The 12,581-nt window shown below is 45.3% G+C and overlaps 1 protein-coding gene across 2 annotated transcripts in view; it reads left to right on the forward strand.

The window, feature by feature from the left end:
* DNAH7 (dynein axonemal heavy chain 7) overlaps window positions 1–12,581 on the forward strand; it is a 1,158,398-nt gene that overhangs the window by 563,253 nt on the left and 582,564 nt on the right. For both annotated transcript variants that reach the window (XM_069225862.1, XM_069225863.1), the window contains one exon: window positions 9,700–9,826. In XM_069225862.1, coding sequence (XP_069081963.1) covers window positions 9,700–9,826 — 127 coding nt within the window. The remainder of the gene's footprint in view (window positions 1–9,699; window positions 9,827–12,581) is intronic.

A 12,581-nucleotide genomic window follows, 5' to 3' on the forward strand; every position in this document is an offset into this window, starting at 1 on the left:
AGAGAGAGATCTCTCAAGCTTCTAGCGGCCCGGCAGCCATATTCGGTTAGCGCTCTAAGAGGAGGTCATGGCACCGCTACAGGAGCCCCAGGTCGCATTCTAGGTCTTCGGGGCATTAAGGTAAGAGGCACAAGAAGAAGAAGTCAAAGCGGACTTCGACTTTGCGACGCCCATTGGCCGATGAGGCGTCCAGAGAATGTTGATGTTCCGAGTGCGGTTCCGATGAAGCGGTCACCAGGTCCAGATCAGTGCCTGAGGCTTATTCAGAACAGCCAAACACAGGAGAGGAGTGGGAGGGGTCTTACGACCCTTTAGAATATGGATTGGAGCACGAACAGGACTGGTATGAGGATCTACGGGAAGCCAGTGGACTGGATACTTCTCCAGATGCTGGCATGCTCTCTCCTCCTGCTGTGGCTAGAGGAGGGTGCATCGTATGCCATGGTGGTACGTAGGGCATCTGAAGTCTTGGACCTAGATTTGACGACAGTGCCAGTCAGGACTAATCTCCTGACGGAGGTGGTTCAGCCGGAGGTTGCTACATCGGAGCCGATGTTACCCTTCAATGAGGCCCTCACAGATGTCCTTCTGGAAACATGATCCAAACCCAGCACAGGGGCTCCTGTGAATAGGACAATTGGCCGCCGCCATAGACCTGCTCCAAATGACCCTCGTTTCCTCACCCTACACCCCACCCCGGAAAGCTTGGTGGTCCAAGCCTCCACTTCCCGTGATGCCTTCCCTTCCGCCCCTCTGGATAGGGAATCCAAGAGGCTCGACCAGCTTGGAAAGAAGTTGTTTCCTTCCTCCAGCCTGTCATTGAGGTCAGTAAACACCTCTTGCCTAATGGGCTATTTTTCCCATACTTTATTGGATACAGTGGCACAGGTGCTGCTCCAGGTCCCGGAGGACGTACGGGACACTCTCACCCAGGCTGGCAAGGATGGGAGAGATGCAGCCAAGTTTACTATTAGGTGTGGCTTGGACACAGCCATCTCGCTGGGCAAGGCGATTTCTTCGACAGTGGCCTTCTATCGCCACGCCTGGCTACGTTACACTTGCTTTTCAGGGGATGTCCAGTCGAGTTTGATGGATATACCCTTTGATGGCGCTCTCCTTTTTGGTGAGAAGGCAGACTCTGTGCTTGAGAGGTTCAAGGATTCTCAAGCTACGGCCAGATCCTTGGGCCTTTCAGCACCGGCTCATCGTCCCTTTCAAGGCTTCAGAAGGGGCGCGGTACCACGCCAGCCACAAGTTAGCCACTGCCCTCTGACTTCCCAGCACCCTGTGCGAGGATGAGGTTGTGGTTCCATCAGACCCAGAGGGTCTAGCCAGAGGTCGGCCACCACACAGCCCCCCTCTTCTGCAGTGCCCAAGCCCTCCTAGTATGGTTCTGCAAGACCATGTCCGTCCAGTTGGAGGGAGGATTCAATTTCATCTCCCTCACTGGCAGTCCATCACATCGGACAAATGAGTCTTGCAGATCATACAGAAGGGCTATTCCCTCCCCTTCCAGTCTTTCCCTACCTTTATCTCTCCAGTAAAAGAACAGTTGATAGGGGATCATTTAGTTTTGCTCCCCAAGGAAGTTACAGCTCTCTTGGCCAAGGGAACCATAGAAAGAGTCCTGATGTCAGAAGTAGGCATTGGTTGGTATTGCCGCTACTTTCGCCCTATCCTGTATTTAGGGGACGTCAATCTCTTCCTCAAAAAGGAGAAATTCAAGATGCTCCCTCTTGCTCAGGTGTTGCCTGCCCTAGACCAAGGAGACTGGATGGTAGTGTTGGACTTGCAGGATGCGTATTTTCATATCCCCATCCTGCCCGCCCACAGGCATTACTTGTGGTTCGAGGTGGGCCATGAGCACTTTCAGTTTACCGTGCTCCCTTTCGGTCCCACCAGTGCCCCTCGGGTGTTCATGAAAGTGATGGCGGTGGTAGCAGCTCATCTGCGCAGGTTAGGGATTTCAGTCTTCCCCTACCTGGAGGATTGGCTGTTGTAGGCTCCGACGCCCCAGGCTCTCATCACCGACCTCCAGACGGCAGCGAACCACTTGCACTCGCGGGGGTTCACCATAATCGTGCCAAAGTCACACCTGAATCCCTCTCAGAAGCTCACTTTCATCTGAGCTGTTCTGGACACAGTGCAGTATCGGGCCTATCCTCCTGAGCAGCGAGTCCAGGATGTTCAAGTTATGATACAGATGTTTCAGCCTCTATCCTGGTTTTCAGTGAGACAGACTCAGACGCTGTTGGGGCTCATGGCTTTCTGCATCCTATTAGTCAAGCATGCCTGATGGTATTGACGGGTCTGCAGTGGAACCTGAAGTTCCAATGGGCACAGCATCAGGGAAATCTTACCGACATGGTTCAGATCTCAGAGGGAACTGCAAAGGATCTGCAGTGGTGGTTAGTGAACTGCGATTGGGTCAAGGGCAGATTCCTCTCCCTTCCCCAGCCAGATCTCACAGTAGTGACAGATGTGTCACTTCTGGGATGGGGCGGGCATCTGGGAGGGGTGGAGATCAGGGGCCTCTGGTCGCCCGGCGGAATCCGGACTCCATATCAACTTGTTGGAGATTCGGGCGATCCAGCTAGCATTAAAGGCATTTCTTCCTGTTGTGAAAGGGAAGGTAGTGCAGGTGTTCACGGACAACATTACCACAATGTGGTACTGCAACAAGCAGGGTGGTGTAGGCTTGTGGACCCTTTGTCAAGAGGCTCTATGTCTCTGGACATAGCTGGAACATCAGGGCATAACCCTGGTGGTTCAACACCTGGCAGGTTATCTGAATGCCAGAGCGGAAGAACTCAGCCAGCGATGCTTAGCAAATCACGAATGGTGTCTCCATTCGGAGGTGGCACAAGGACTCTTTCAGCAATGGGGAGAGCCTTGGTTAGATCTCTTCGCATCCGAAGAGAAGGTGCAATGTCAGCACTATTGCGCGTTGGAGTTTCCAAGGCGGTTATGGCTAGGTGACGCCTTTCATCGCGAGTGGAGCTCAGGCCTCTTGTACGTCCTTCCGCCCATACCACTTCTGTCTAGAGTTCTCAAGAAAATCAAGAACGACCGGGCCAAAGTAATCCTAGTGGCTCCGGATTGGGCACGAAAAGTCTGGTATCCAGAGTTTCTCAAAATGAGCATCATTCCTCCGATCAGGTTGCCTCTTCGGGAGGATCTTCTGTCACAGCAGCAGGGGAAGTTTCTCCACCTGAACCTGTCAACTTTGCAGCTTCATGCATGGAGTTTGAGCAGCGACAGTTGATGGTTTATGACCTCCCTCCCGAGGTCTGTGATGTCATTCTGGCAGCCAGGCATCCCTCTTCTAAGTCGATTTACGACTGCCATTGGAAACGTTTTGAATCATATTGTACAGAGAGGTCTATTGATCCTCTTTCTTCTTCTCTTTATAATATCCTTCTGTTCATTCTGTCACTCGCCCAACAGGGTTCCTCCTTAGGGACTCTTAAAGGCTATCTTTATGCCTTATTGGCTTTTCTTAGCTTGCCTGATCAACAGTCTTTGTTTAAGTCTCCTATTGTACAGAGACTCTTAAAAGGGCTAGTACACATGTTTCCACCTACGCCTTTTGTTATGCCCCAGGGGGACCTTAATCTAGTGCTTACTTTTCTAATGTGTGCTCCTTTTGAGCCTTCACATAATTGTCCTCTCCGGCTGCTCACTATCAAAACAGCCTTCTTAGTGACGATCACATCTGCCAGGAAAGTGAATGAGATGCAGGCTTTATCATTGAAACCGTCGTATCTCATGATGTATCCTGATACGGTAGTCCTCAGAACTTGTGCCTCTTTCCCCACCAAGGTGGTGACCCCTTTCCATCTGGGTCAAAATATCACCCTGCCCACCTTCTTTGTTCCACTGCATCCCTCTAAAGAGGAGGAGCGTCTCCATCGGCTGGACCCAAAAAGAGCTTTATCATTCTACCTCGACCGCACAAAAGAGCTCTGGGTTGACAACCAACTCTTTGTGGGGCACGTTGGTGCAAAGAAGGGGCAGCAAGTCCAGAAATGAACCATTTCGCGCTGGGTCGTTCTCTGCATTAAAATCTGCTCTGCTTTGGCAAAGAAGCAGCCTCCTAAAGGCTTGAGAGCTCACTCTACCAGAGGGAAAGCTGCTACCACGGCGTTTGCTCGAGGCATGCAGGTAATGGACGTCTACCAGGCAGCAACGTGGGCTTCCTTGCACACGTTTGCAAGACACTTCTGCCTGAATAACCAGGTTAGTAGAGGGGGGCTTTTTGCTTGGTCCTGCAGGACTTCCTTGTGTGAAGTATATCTTCGCAACCCACCACCAGGAGTTATAATTTGGGTATCAATTCTAAGTTAACGAATCTGCAGCTAGAAGTCTCTATCAGATGAACAAGTTACTTACCTTCGGTAGCAAATTATCTGGTAGAGACTCTATCTAGCTGCAGATTTCTTACACCCACCCAAGCCTCCCCGCTCTGCGGATATATATTATATTATTCAGATTCTTACCCTTTCTCCAGGGCATGTCTTTTTGCTCAGACAATCAAAAAAAAGCTAAAAGTTGGTTCTTCCATGACTCTGCACTTCTGGCATGGGCAGTTATGGAAAAGAACTGACTTACGCATGCCGGGGTGGTGCCTATATAGAAGACCGTGATGTCACAGACGGCCCCAATGATGCTGACAATGCCACACGGTGCCGGGCAAAGCACGCAGATCTGAACAACGCCACCCGACGGCGCACGCAGGGTACTGCTCAGCAGAAAAATTCTGGATTCAAAGCGGACGCTGGGGAATTCTAAGGTAAGGAATCTGCAGCTAGATAGTCTCTACCAGATAACGTGTTACCAAAGGTAAGTAACCTGTTCTTTTCTGATGTAAAATGATGTTTATAGTTGAAAATATGTTTTTAATTGTGCCCTCTTTTCTTTAATCTGTATATAGTTCCATTCAAGAAGCATCTACTCGCCTTAATAAAAATAGACAGCCTCTTTGCTTTTATTCTGTGATTCTTGCCACCTTCTTTGGTGATATCTTGTTCTTCCACAAAGTCTACCTCAAAAAGGAGGTTCTAGGAGAAATAAATTGTGCTTTCTAGAATCTAAGCTTTTGCATTGTATATAAGACACATTTGTTTGCTTTTTTTGAGTGAAAGGCACAATCCCAAGAGGTTTTTTCCCGCTGCTGCTTCTTAGTAGAATCAAAGCTCCCATTTAGTTGTTTGAGAACTGCCCAATGGCAAAATGGCCCTGTGTTCTCGCTGAGACATAACATCACCCTATTCATAATGTATTCCCGTTTGGTTCTTTATGCCATCACTCCCACATAAGAGGTTTCAATTAACACGTTGTTTACAAAGGTATGTTTTCCTTGGTCATTTCGTTGTCTAGACAGCTTTCTCTGAGTCTTTGGCTGTCAAAGAGATTTTCGTTTTTCCATCTTGATTCTGTATCAAGAGGAACAGCAATTCTTGTTATTAAAAGTAGAAATATTGAATGCATTTGCTCATGCCTGGATCAACAGAGGGTACATTGCTGGAATAAATTAGGTTTTTGGTTGAAAGGGGTGGAAGCCCCACTCAAGCAACAATGGCAATCCTTGCCAAGGTAAACCACAAAAGTCACTAAATTAACCCCTGCGTAACCCTTTGGTAGCTTGGCAAAAACAGCAGGGCTTCACTTAGAGTCAATGTTTAAAGTATTTGTGCAGTATACAAACAGTAATAAAGTAAAAACATAGCACAAGAAAAATCCCAAACCAATGTAGACAAATAAAGTACATTTAATAAATAAAATGAAACCAAACTGTTAAAAATCCAATCAGTCTAAATGGAGATAATACATTAAATATTTAGTGACAATACTACCAAGAAGCAGAAAGCGCCACTCATGGTTATCTGGTCGTGCTAAACAGGGGTAAACTCACAACTGCAACATGACCATGATAGAGTGTGGGTCAGATACAGGAAGCAGGTTGGTCCTGCTCAAAAGTTACCTTTTCAAGACCTGGTGTGAAGAGTTCATTTGTTTGGGGAGGAGGCCCCAAAGGGGAGGCTTTCAGAGCAAACAGCAGGTCGCAGGTAGAGCAGGTCGAGTTTAGCAGATGGTTGTTGCTGTAGCAAAGAGCCGATTGTCGCTGGAGCTTCGCGCTGGTGGTCACTGTGGCTGTCATTGCTGTAGCAAGAAATGCAGGTTTCGCACTGCTGTTCTTCATGGATCGTCTCTTTAGACGTGAGGAGCAGGTCTCACCTGAGCCTCATGTTGGATGTCGTCATGGGCAGAAGAGTTTCGATATGAACAGGTCCATTTGTGATCTCAAGAAGCCCAGACTTCAGGAATTTCACTTTCTTCTTCAGTATAAGCTCTCACTGATGCCAGCCAAGGGTCAAGTACCTAGAGGGGACCTCTTAGGGATCAGGACTCACTCCAGTAGAGGCCAGCAGCAGGAATCGGGCAGATCCAAGAACTTTGACATAGGTCTAGTTGCAGCTGGTCAGTTGGGCAATTGCTGGGAGGCCCCTGGAAGCTTGTTGTGTCCCTGAGATCACAAAGGAGGTCAGCCAACTACACCTTGAAGGTACTCTGGGTAGCCTGGGATCTAAGCAAGTAAGTGAAAACTTACTTCTTCTGACAGTGAGGCTGTCCTTTAAGCAGTAGTGCAGTCCACCTGGCTGCAGGGCAGTCCTCCTTCTGAATGTTGCAAAGGTCCAGTTATGTTCTGATTTGGATTCTGAGAGTGCCATCTTTTATCGCAGTGCCAGCCTTTGTATGAGGGTGAGGTAACCCCTAGCCCTCTCACAAACTAGGTCTCTCCAGTTAGCCTGTCCTCTAGGGGTGGGCAGAACTTGCACAGCTGAAAATCAGTGCAAACTGCACCATGTGTTGTGCAAGAGCGTGCGGTCATTTGACTTGATTTTGCTGCCACTCAAGTAGAAAATCCACTCGAGCAGCAGCAAATCTACTCGAACATCAGCCCACTGACTGCGTCTGCTCGTGAACGCTTGCAACTGCGTGCATTAGAAGATCTTTCTAGCCTATTCTGGAGCCTCACAGAAGAAACTTTTCGGCATGTGACAATTTGCAGAATTTGGGGAGAACTCCAAATTAAAGAGTAACGCAGAGTGACCAAATTTCTGCGGGCAGAATGGAATATTCTGCCTACCCCTACTGTTCTTTTATTGGGTTTGGTTCCTAACTACCTGGGGGTCAGAAAAGCAAGGGTAGACTGCTGTCAGGTTTCTTTGTCTGTGCTGCTGGCAGTGCACCCTTAGAAATGTAATCAGGGCTGGGTACAACTCCTCCCCTAGCCATTCTGCCAGGATAGCCCATCCTTTCCTTACCTAAGCTCCTTGGTTCCCATGTCTGAAAGAATCAACAACCCATCACAGGAGTGACAGCCGCAGTCATGTGACTCTGGTTTTTGGCAGAAAGGCACAGTTGGTTTGGACACAAAAAATGTCAACTTTCCATAAGTGGCATTTTCAGAATTGTGACTTAAATTCCATCTGTACCATTAGGGATGAATAAAGATTATTATTCAAAACAAAACCGTACAAGAAGCATCTCCCTATCTGCTCCCAGTCTGAAGTTAGCACTTTATTAAATGTAATAAGATAACCCAGTGTTTGCCAATGGGAGAGAACAGTGAAAATTTACTTTAGGAGTTTTTCACTGCCAGGACATTGTAAACTTAAGCCCACATGTCCTTTTTAAATACTAAGCACCCTGCCCTAGGAGCTTTTGCAGTGACGTATAGATATTAAAAGGTAAGGCATATTGTAGAAGGCAGAGAATTCCATATCATAGGGACTTGTACAGAAAGTCTGACTCCTTCCATCGTTTTCTTCTTGAATTTGGGATGACCAAAAAATTAGAAGAGGAACAGCCAAGTTTGCGAACCAGGATATCTATCTATCTATATATATATATATATATATATATATATATATATATATATATATATAGCTTGAATCTGGTTTTAATAATTTGTCTCCTCATCTCATAAAGCTTTGAAAGGGATGCAGCTGGTTTTAAAGACAATCCGTTGTTCCAGTTGGAGCCAATGAAAATCTCTCCATAATGGGGTGATGTGACCACTCTTAGGTTGTTTAAAAGTAAATGTGGCTGATTGTTTTTTTTACAATTTCCATTCTCTGTAGTTTAAATTTAGGGAGGCCAATATATAACGAATTGGCATAATCAAGTCTGGAGGTTACTACTGCAATAACCTACAAAATTAGAGCCTCATGTGAGAAAAACTTCAAAATCTTTTTAGTTCTCTGAAAGATAAAAGGAGCATGAAACACAAAGCTGATCTGAGATTTTAGTGAGAGCTTATTATTAATGATGATCCTGAGACTTTTTACAGCAGTCTTACGGATAGGGGGATTCTCTATTTCAATAGGCCAAAAAGAGTGATTTCAAATATCAGTTTTATTATTCAAAATTACAATCTCAGTTTTTCCTGTGTTGAGTTTGAAAAAATGTCTGCTCATACAATCTCCGATGACACACACAGGGGGTTATTACAACTTTGGAGGAGGTGTTAAACCGTCCCAAAAGTGACGGTAAAGTGACGGATATACCACCAGCCGTATTACGAGTTACATAGGATATAATGGACTCATAATACGGCTGGTTGTATATCTGTCACTTTACCGTCACTTTTGGGACGGATTAACACCTCCTCCAAAGTTGTAATAACCCCCATAGTGTTTTGGAAGTTTTTACTGGGCGGCAAGGGAACCATCTAATCTGAAGAGTAACTGAGAGTCATCTGCATAATTGTATATTGTTTCATTTCATATTACCTGAGGCCTAAATTGGGGGTCTAATAAGGGCCCAGACGCACCAAACAGTTTCAGTTCTCTAAGAAACATTTCAGGCATTTCAAAGCTGAGCTTTGAAGTACAGCAGCCTACACATCTCCCACTAATAAATTATGGTTGATCCTATTGAATGCTGCTGAGAGGTCCAATAAAACCAAGGCAGAAGTCAGAGCTCCATCATACGTCTTTTGCATATTGACCACTACACTTTAAGGTATGACCAACTCAGTGGACTGGAAAGGACAAAACCCAGATTGATACATATTTAAAACTTGTAACTCTTCAAGATGTGAGGAAAGAAGCTGCACCACATGGGCTTCAAAGAGTTTTGCAGGACAAGGTAACAAAAAAGTTGGTTGGTAATATTTCAGCAGTAAGGGATCTTCAACTTGGTTTTTCAGTAAGGGAATTACTACTGTTTGTTTAAATGGCATTGGTATTCTTCCTTAAGACAGGGAGGTGTTTAGAAGAGACAAAATTGGTGTTGAGCTGTCTAAGAAAACCACTTTGAGAACCTTGGGAGGGCAAGGGTCGTTCACGGAAATGGACTTCTCTTTTGTCATTAACTCAGCTAAGCGTGCTTCACCAGTGGTACAGCTGAAATCCAGCAGTCTCTGTACCATAACAAGAGTCTCTCCATGACAATAGTAGGAAAATTCAGTGAGACTTAACTGCATCTTTCCAAGTAAGCAGAAATAGACGGTAAGTTATTTAATTTTTTAATGGATTATAGTGTGGAAATTACTTAAGTATATGACTAGATATTTTGTGTTATGCACTTGTAATAACTCACAAATAACAGGTAAATTTGAACTTTCCTCCCTATTCCAAGACAATTCTATATTTGTGTTTTCCTCCAATAATTTTCATTTTTACCCTGTAGGTGGTGGCAGAAACCCAGTTACACCTCGATTCCTAAGACATTTTAATACTGTCACAATTAATGAGTTTGATGATGATTCCATGTACACCATATTTTCCAGAATGCTAAACTGGCATCTGACCACAAGGTAAGTGGCTGAATATAAAGTTGGTTTTCAGGGTTATTCTGTATAAATGGTGTATATGTTTATTTGGTAAAATGAATGTTGACACTGTAGCAAAGCAACATTCAAATTGGCCTTGCCAAAAATGTTGTGTTTTGCAAGAGAAAGGAAGTTATGAAGATCATAGTAATGTTGCTGAAATGCAGCAAAAGCAAAATGTCCATCTGGACTCCAAATGCCTTCTGGAGGACACTCTTACAAATACACATCTCAGCATTGTTTAACATGTAAAAAATAAGTGTGGGGACCTAAATGATTCTCAGAAGCCATGTGGCAATACTGTTTAATGTCAGGTTTGCTGAATCTCAACGGTGTCTAGTCTTGATTTCACCTTTTGCCTCTTTCATCCATTTATATACTGTCCCTGCCCCTAAATCTTACTCCTGTGGGTTCTTTCCATCATTGGTTACTCCCTTTGTCAGTGATTTTCCAACATAATCCTCCTTTTTTCTCTCCCTTAGCTGGCTTTTATTCTCTCTGGTTCAAAGACCGATTGTTGGGACAGAGAAGTTCTCTGCTTGATAATGAACGTACATCCCTGCCCTGAGTGCCCAACTGTACTGATATCTGGATTCCCAATGCTAACTTTTGTTGTCATAGGCAAATATGGACCATACGTGTGCACCATGACGTAGTCCTGTCTCACAGATTGCTGTCTTGTTGGATCAGAAAGGGGCCCAAAGTGCTACCCTCTAAGTGGTGAGAGCTTCTGTCTTTACCAAGAGTTAAGCAGCAAAAGCACAGTGGAGGCAGCGTACCCTAATGTGATCAGTAGGAGTGAGCAGGCCCTTTTTAATCTGTGTCAATGGAGTGAAGCCTACAGACTCACTCATTTTTAAGGGTCTGCTGCTGTGTGCTTCTCATCTCATCCTTGGCCTATACTGGTATAGTGCTGTGCAGCGCATGAGTTGTGTGTCTGAACTGAGTGTATTTGTGCTAGAGAAGGTATATTATAGGGATAATACAGTACTGAGCAGTGGAAAGAGGTGCCACTGAGAACCTCAGGTCACTATGGATTAGCAACTACGTGTGAGAACTCTTTGACCAATGAGTGGAATCTGCTTGGGGTCACATGCAGGGAACTCATCTGAATTTGCTGATGCTGCTCCAGTTCTCATGCAGTGGGGATGCTCAGAAAACCCTGGTGCTCTGATCCTGTGAGATGTGGTAAGAATAATTCCAGGCCAGTCGGCCCCTGGGAACTCCATGCTAATTAGCTCTGTGGAACTGGAACACTGTTGACTTTATAAATAGTCATTGTGGGCTCTTCAGACTCTCACTACTATTAGAGCTTACCCTGGATGTTGCCTATAGTGAGAGGAGAATATCCACAACTGCTAGAAGTGAGGAGGGAGTGGGACCAGGGGTGACCTCCTAACAAAACACTAGAGCCTTGATGTCAGGGGGACTGTGTAGTTCATGTCATATTTCATATTTCTTATATATATTATTTTATTTACAGTATTATTATACAACAAAACTCAGTAGAAGTTGGTGGAAGTTGTTTGACACATGTATCTTCTCCAGTTTAACATTGGTAAGATCATCAGAAATACACATCATGGGTATATTTGTACACCTAACAAGTATACCTACTAATATCTCGGACATTTTTGTCAGATTGAATGACCAAGGTACAAGTAGTTAGCATCTATTCATTGTCGGCAACCCTGTTTTTATTCTTGTGGAGCAGGTAGTGATTAGAGGGCCCATATGTTTCTGGGACAGTACTCTTCACTTAGCCAACCGCAGCAATATCAGTGAATCTCCTGAAGTTAGTACTATTAATGGCGTTTTCTGTATGTGGTCTTCCACCATGGTATTTAATTTTTCATAGATCTCTTTTCAGTATTTGTTTATTGCCAGGCATGCCCACACCAGATGCAGATAATGCGCATTAGGGGCCTGGCATCTCCAGCATCCAGGATCTGTCTCAAGGCCTCTCCAGAATAGGCTGAGTGGTGTATAGTATATGCAATATAGGCATTTGTAGTGCATTAGTTGGATATTTTTTGGAGTTGTGTGCAGCAGTGTGCCCAGGTAATGTTGCCTACTTCTTCCCCTGTATCTCGACTCTACGACAGCCGGGCCTTATGCTGTAGCTTCACACCAAGCATAGAGCCTGATTTAGAACTTGGCAGACTGGTTAATCTGTCACACCACTCTGCAGCCTTGGGGTCATGAGGTGATATTGTAGGGCCTCCAATCTGCTACACCAGACAACCAAACATCAGTTTCTGATGGATACAACTACTTGTGGATTCCTCACCTAATGAAGTCTCCCCAATGCGCAGCATTCAATGGAAACTTATTTCCAGCTCTGCACGTCGGCGATGACGTCACAATTGCCCGACTCCACGCGGCTCCGTCTGACGTCATTGTGGCAATAAGAGGTCCTCGCTGGCGTGATGACGTCAGTTCCCTTTTTTCCGTGCCTTCGATAACGGTTATTTCTCCAGCTCTTATATCGATTGCTGTTGAAAGGGATACTTAGTATTTTTGGAAAATGTCTGCTCCGAAGAAGTCAGGGTTCAAGTCTTGCAGGGAGTGCAGGGGTCGGATGTCAATTACTGACCCGCATAATGACTGCCTCTGGTGTCTGAGCTTGGACCACGATGTTCAGGAGTGTGGTTCATGCCAGAAAATGAATCCCAAGGCTCTTAAGGAGAGTGAAGCCAAGTTGTTTTTAGCAAAGGCTAAAAAAGAGAAGAAGAGTCAC

Source organism: Pleurodeles waltl, chromosome 3_1, assembly GCF_031143425.1.
Source record: "Pleurodeles waltl isolate 20211129_DDA chromosome 3_1, aPleWal1.hap1.20221129, whole genome shotgun sequence".
NCBI lineage: Eukaryota > Metazoa > Chordata > Amphibia > Caudata > Salamandridae > Pleurodeles > Pleurodeles waltl.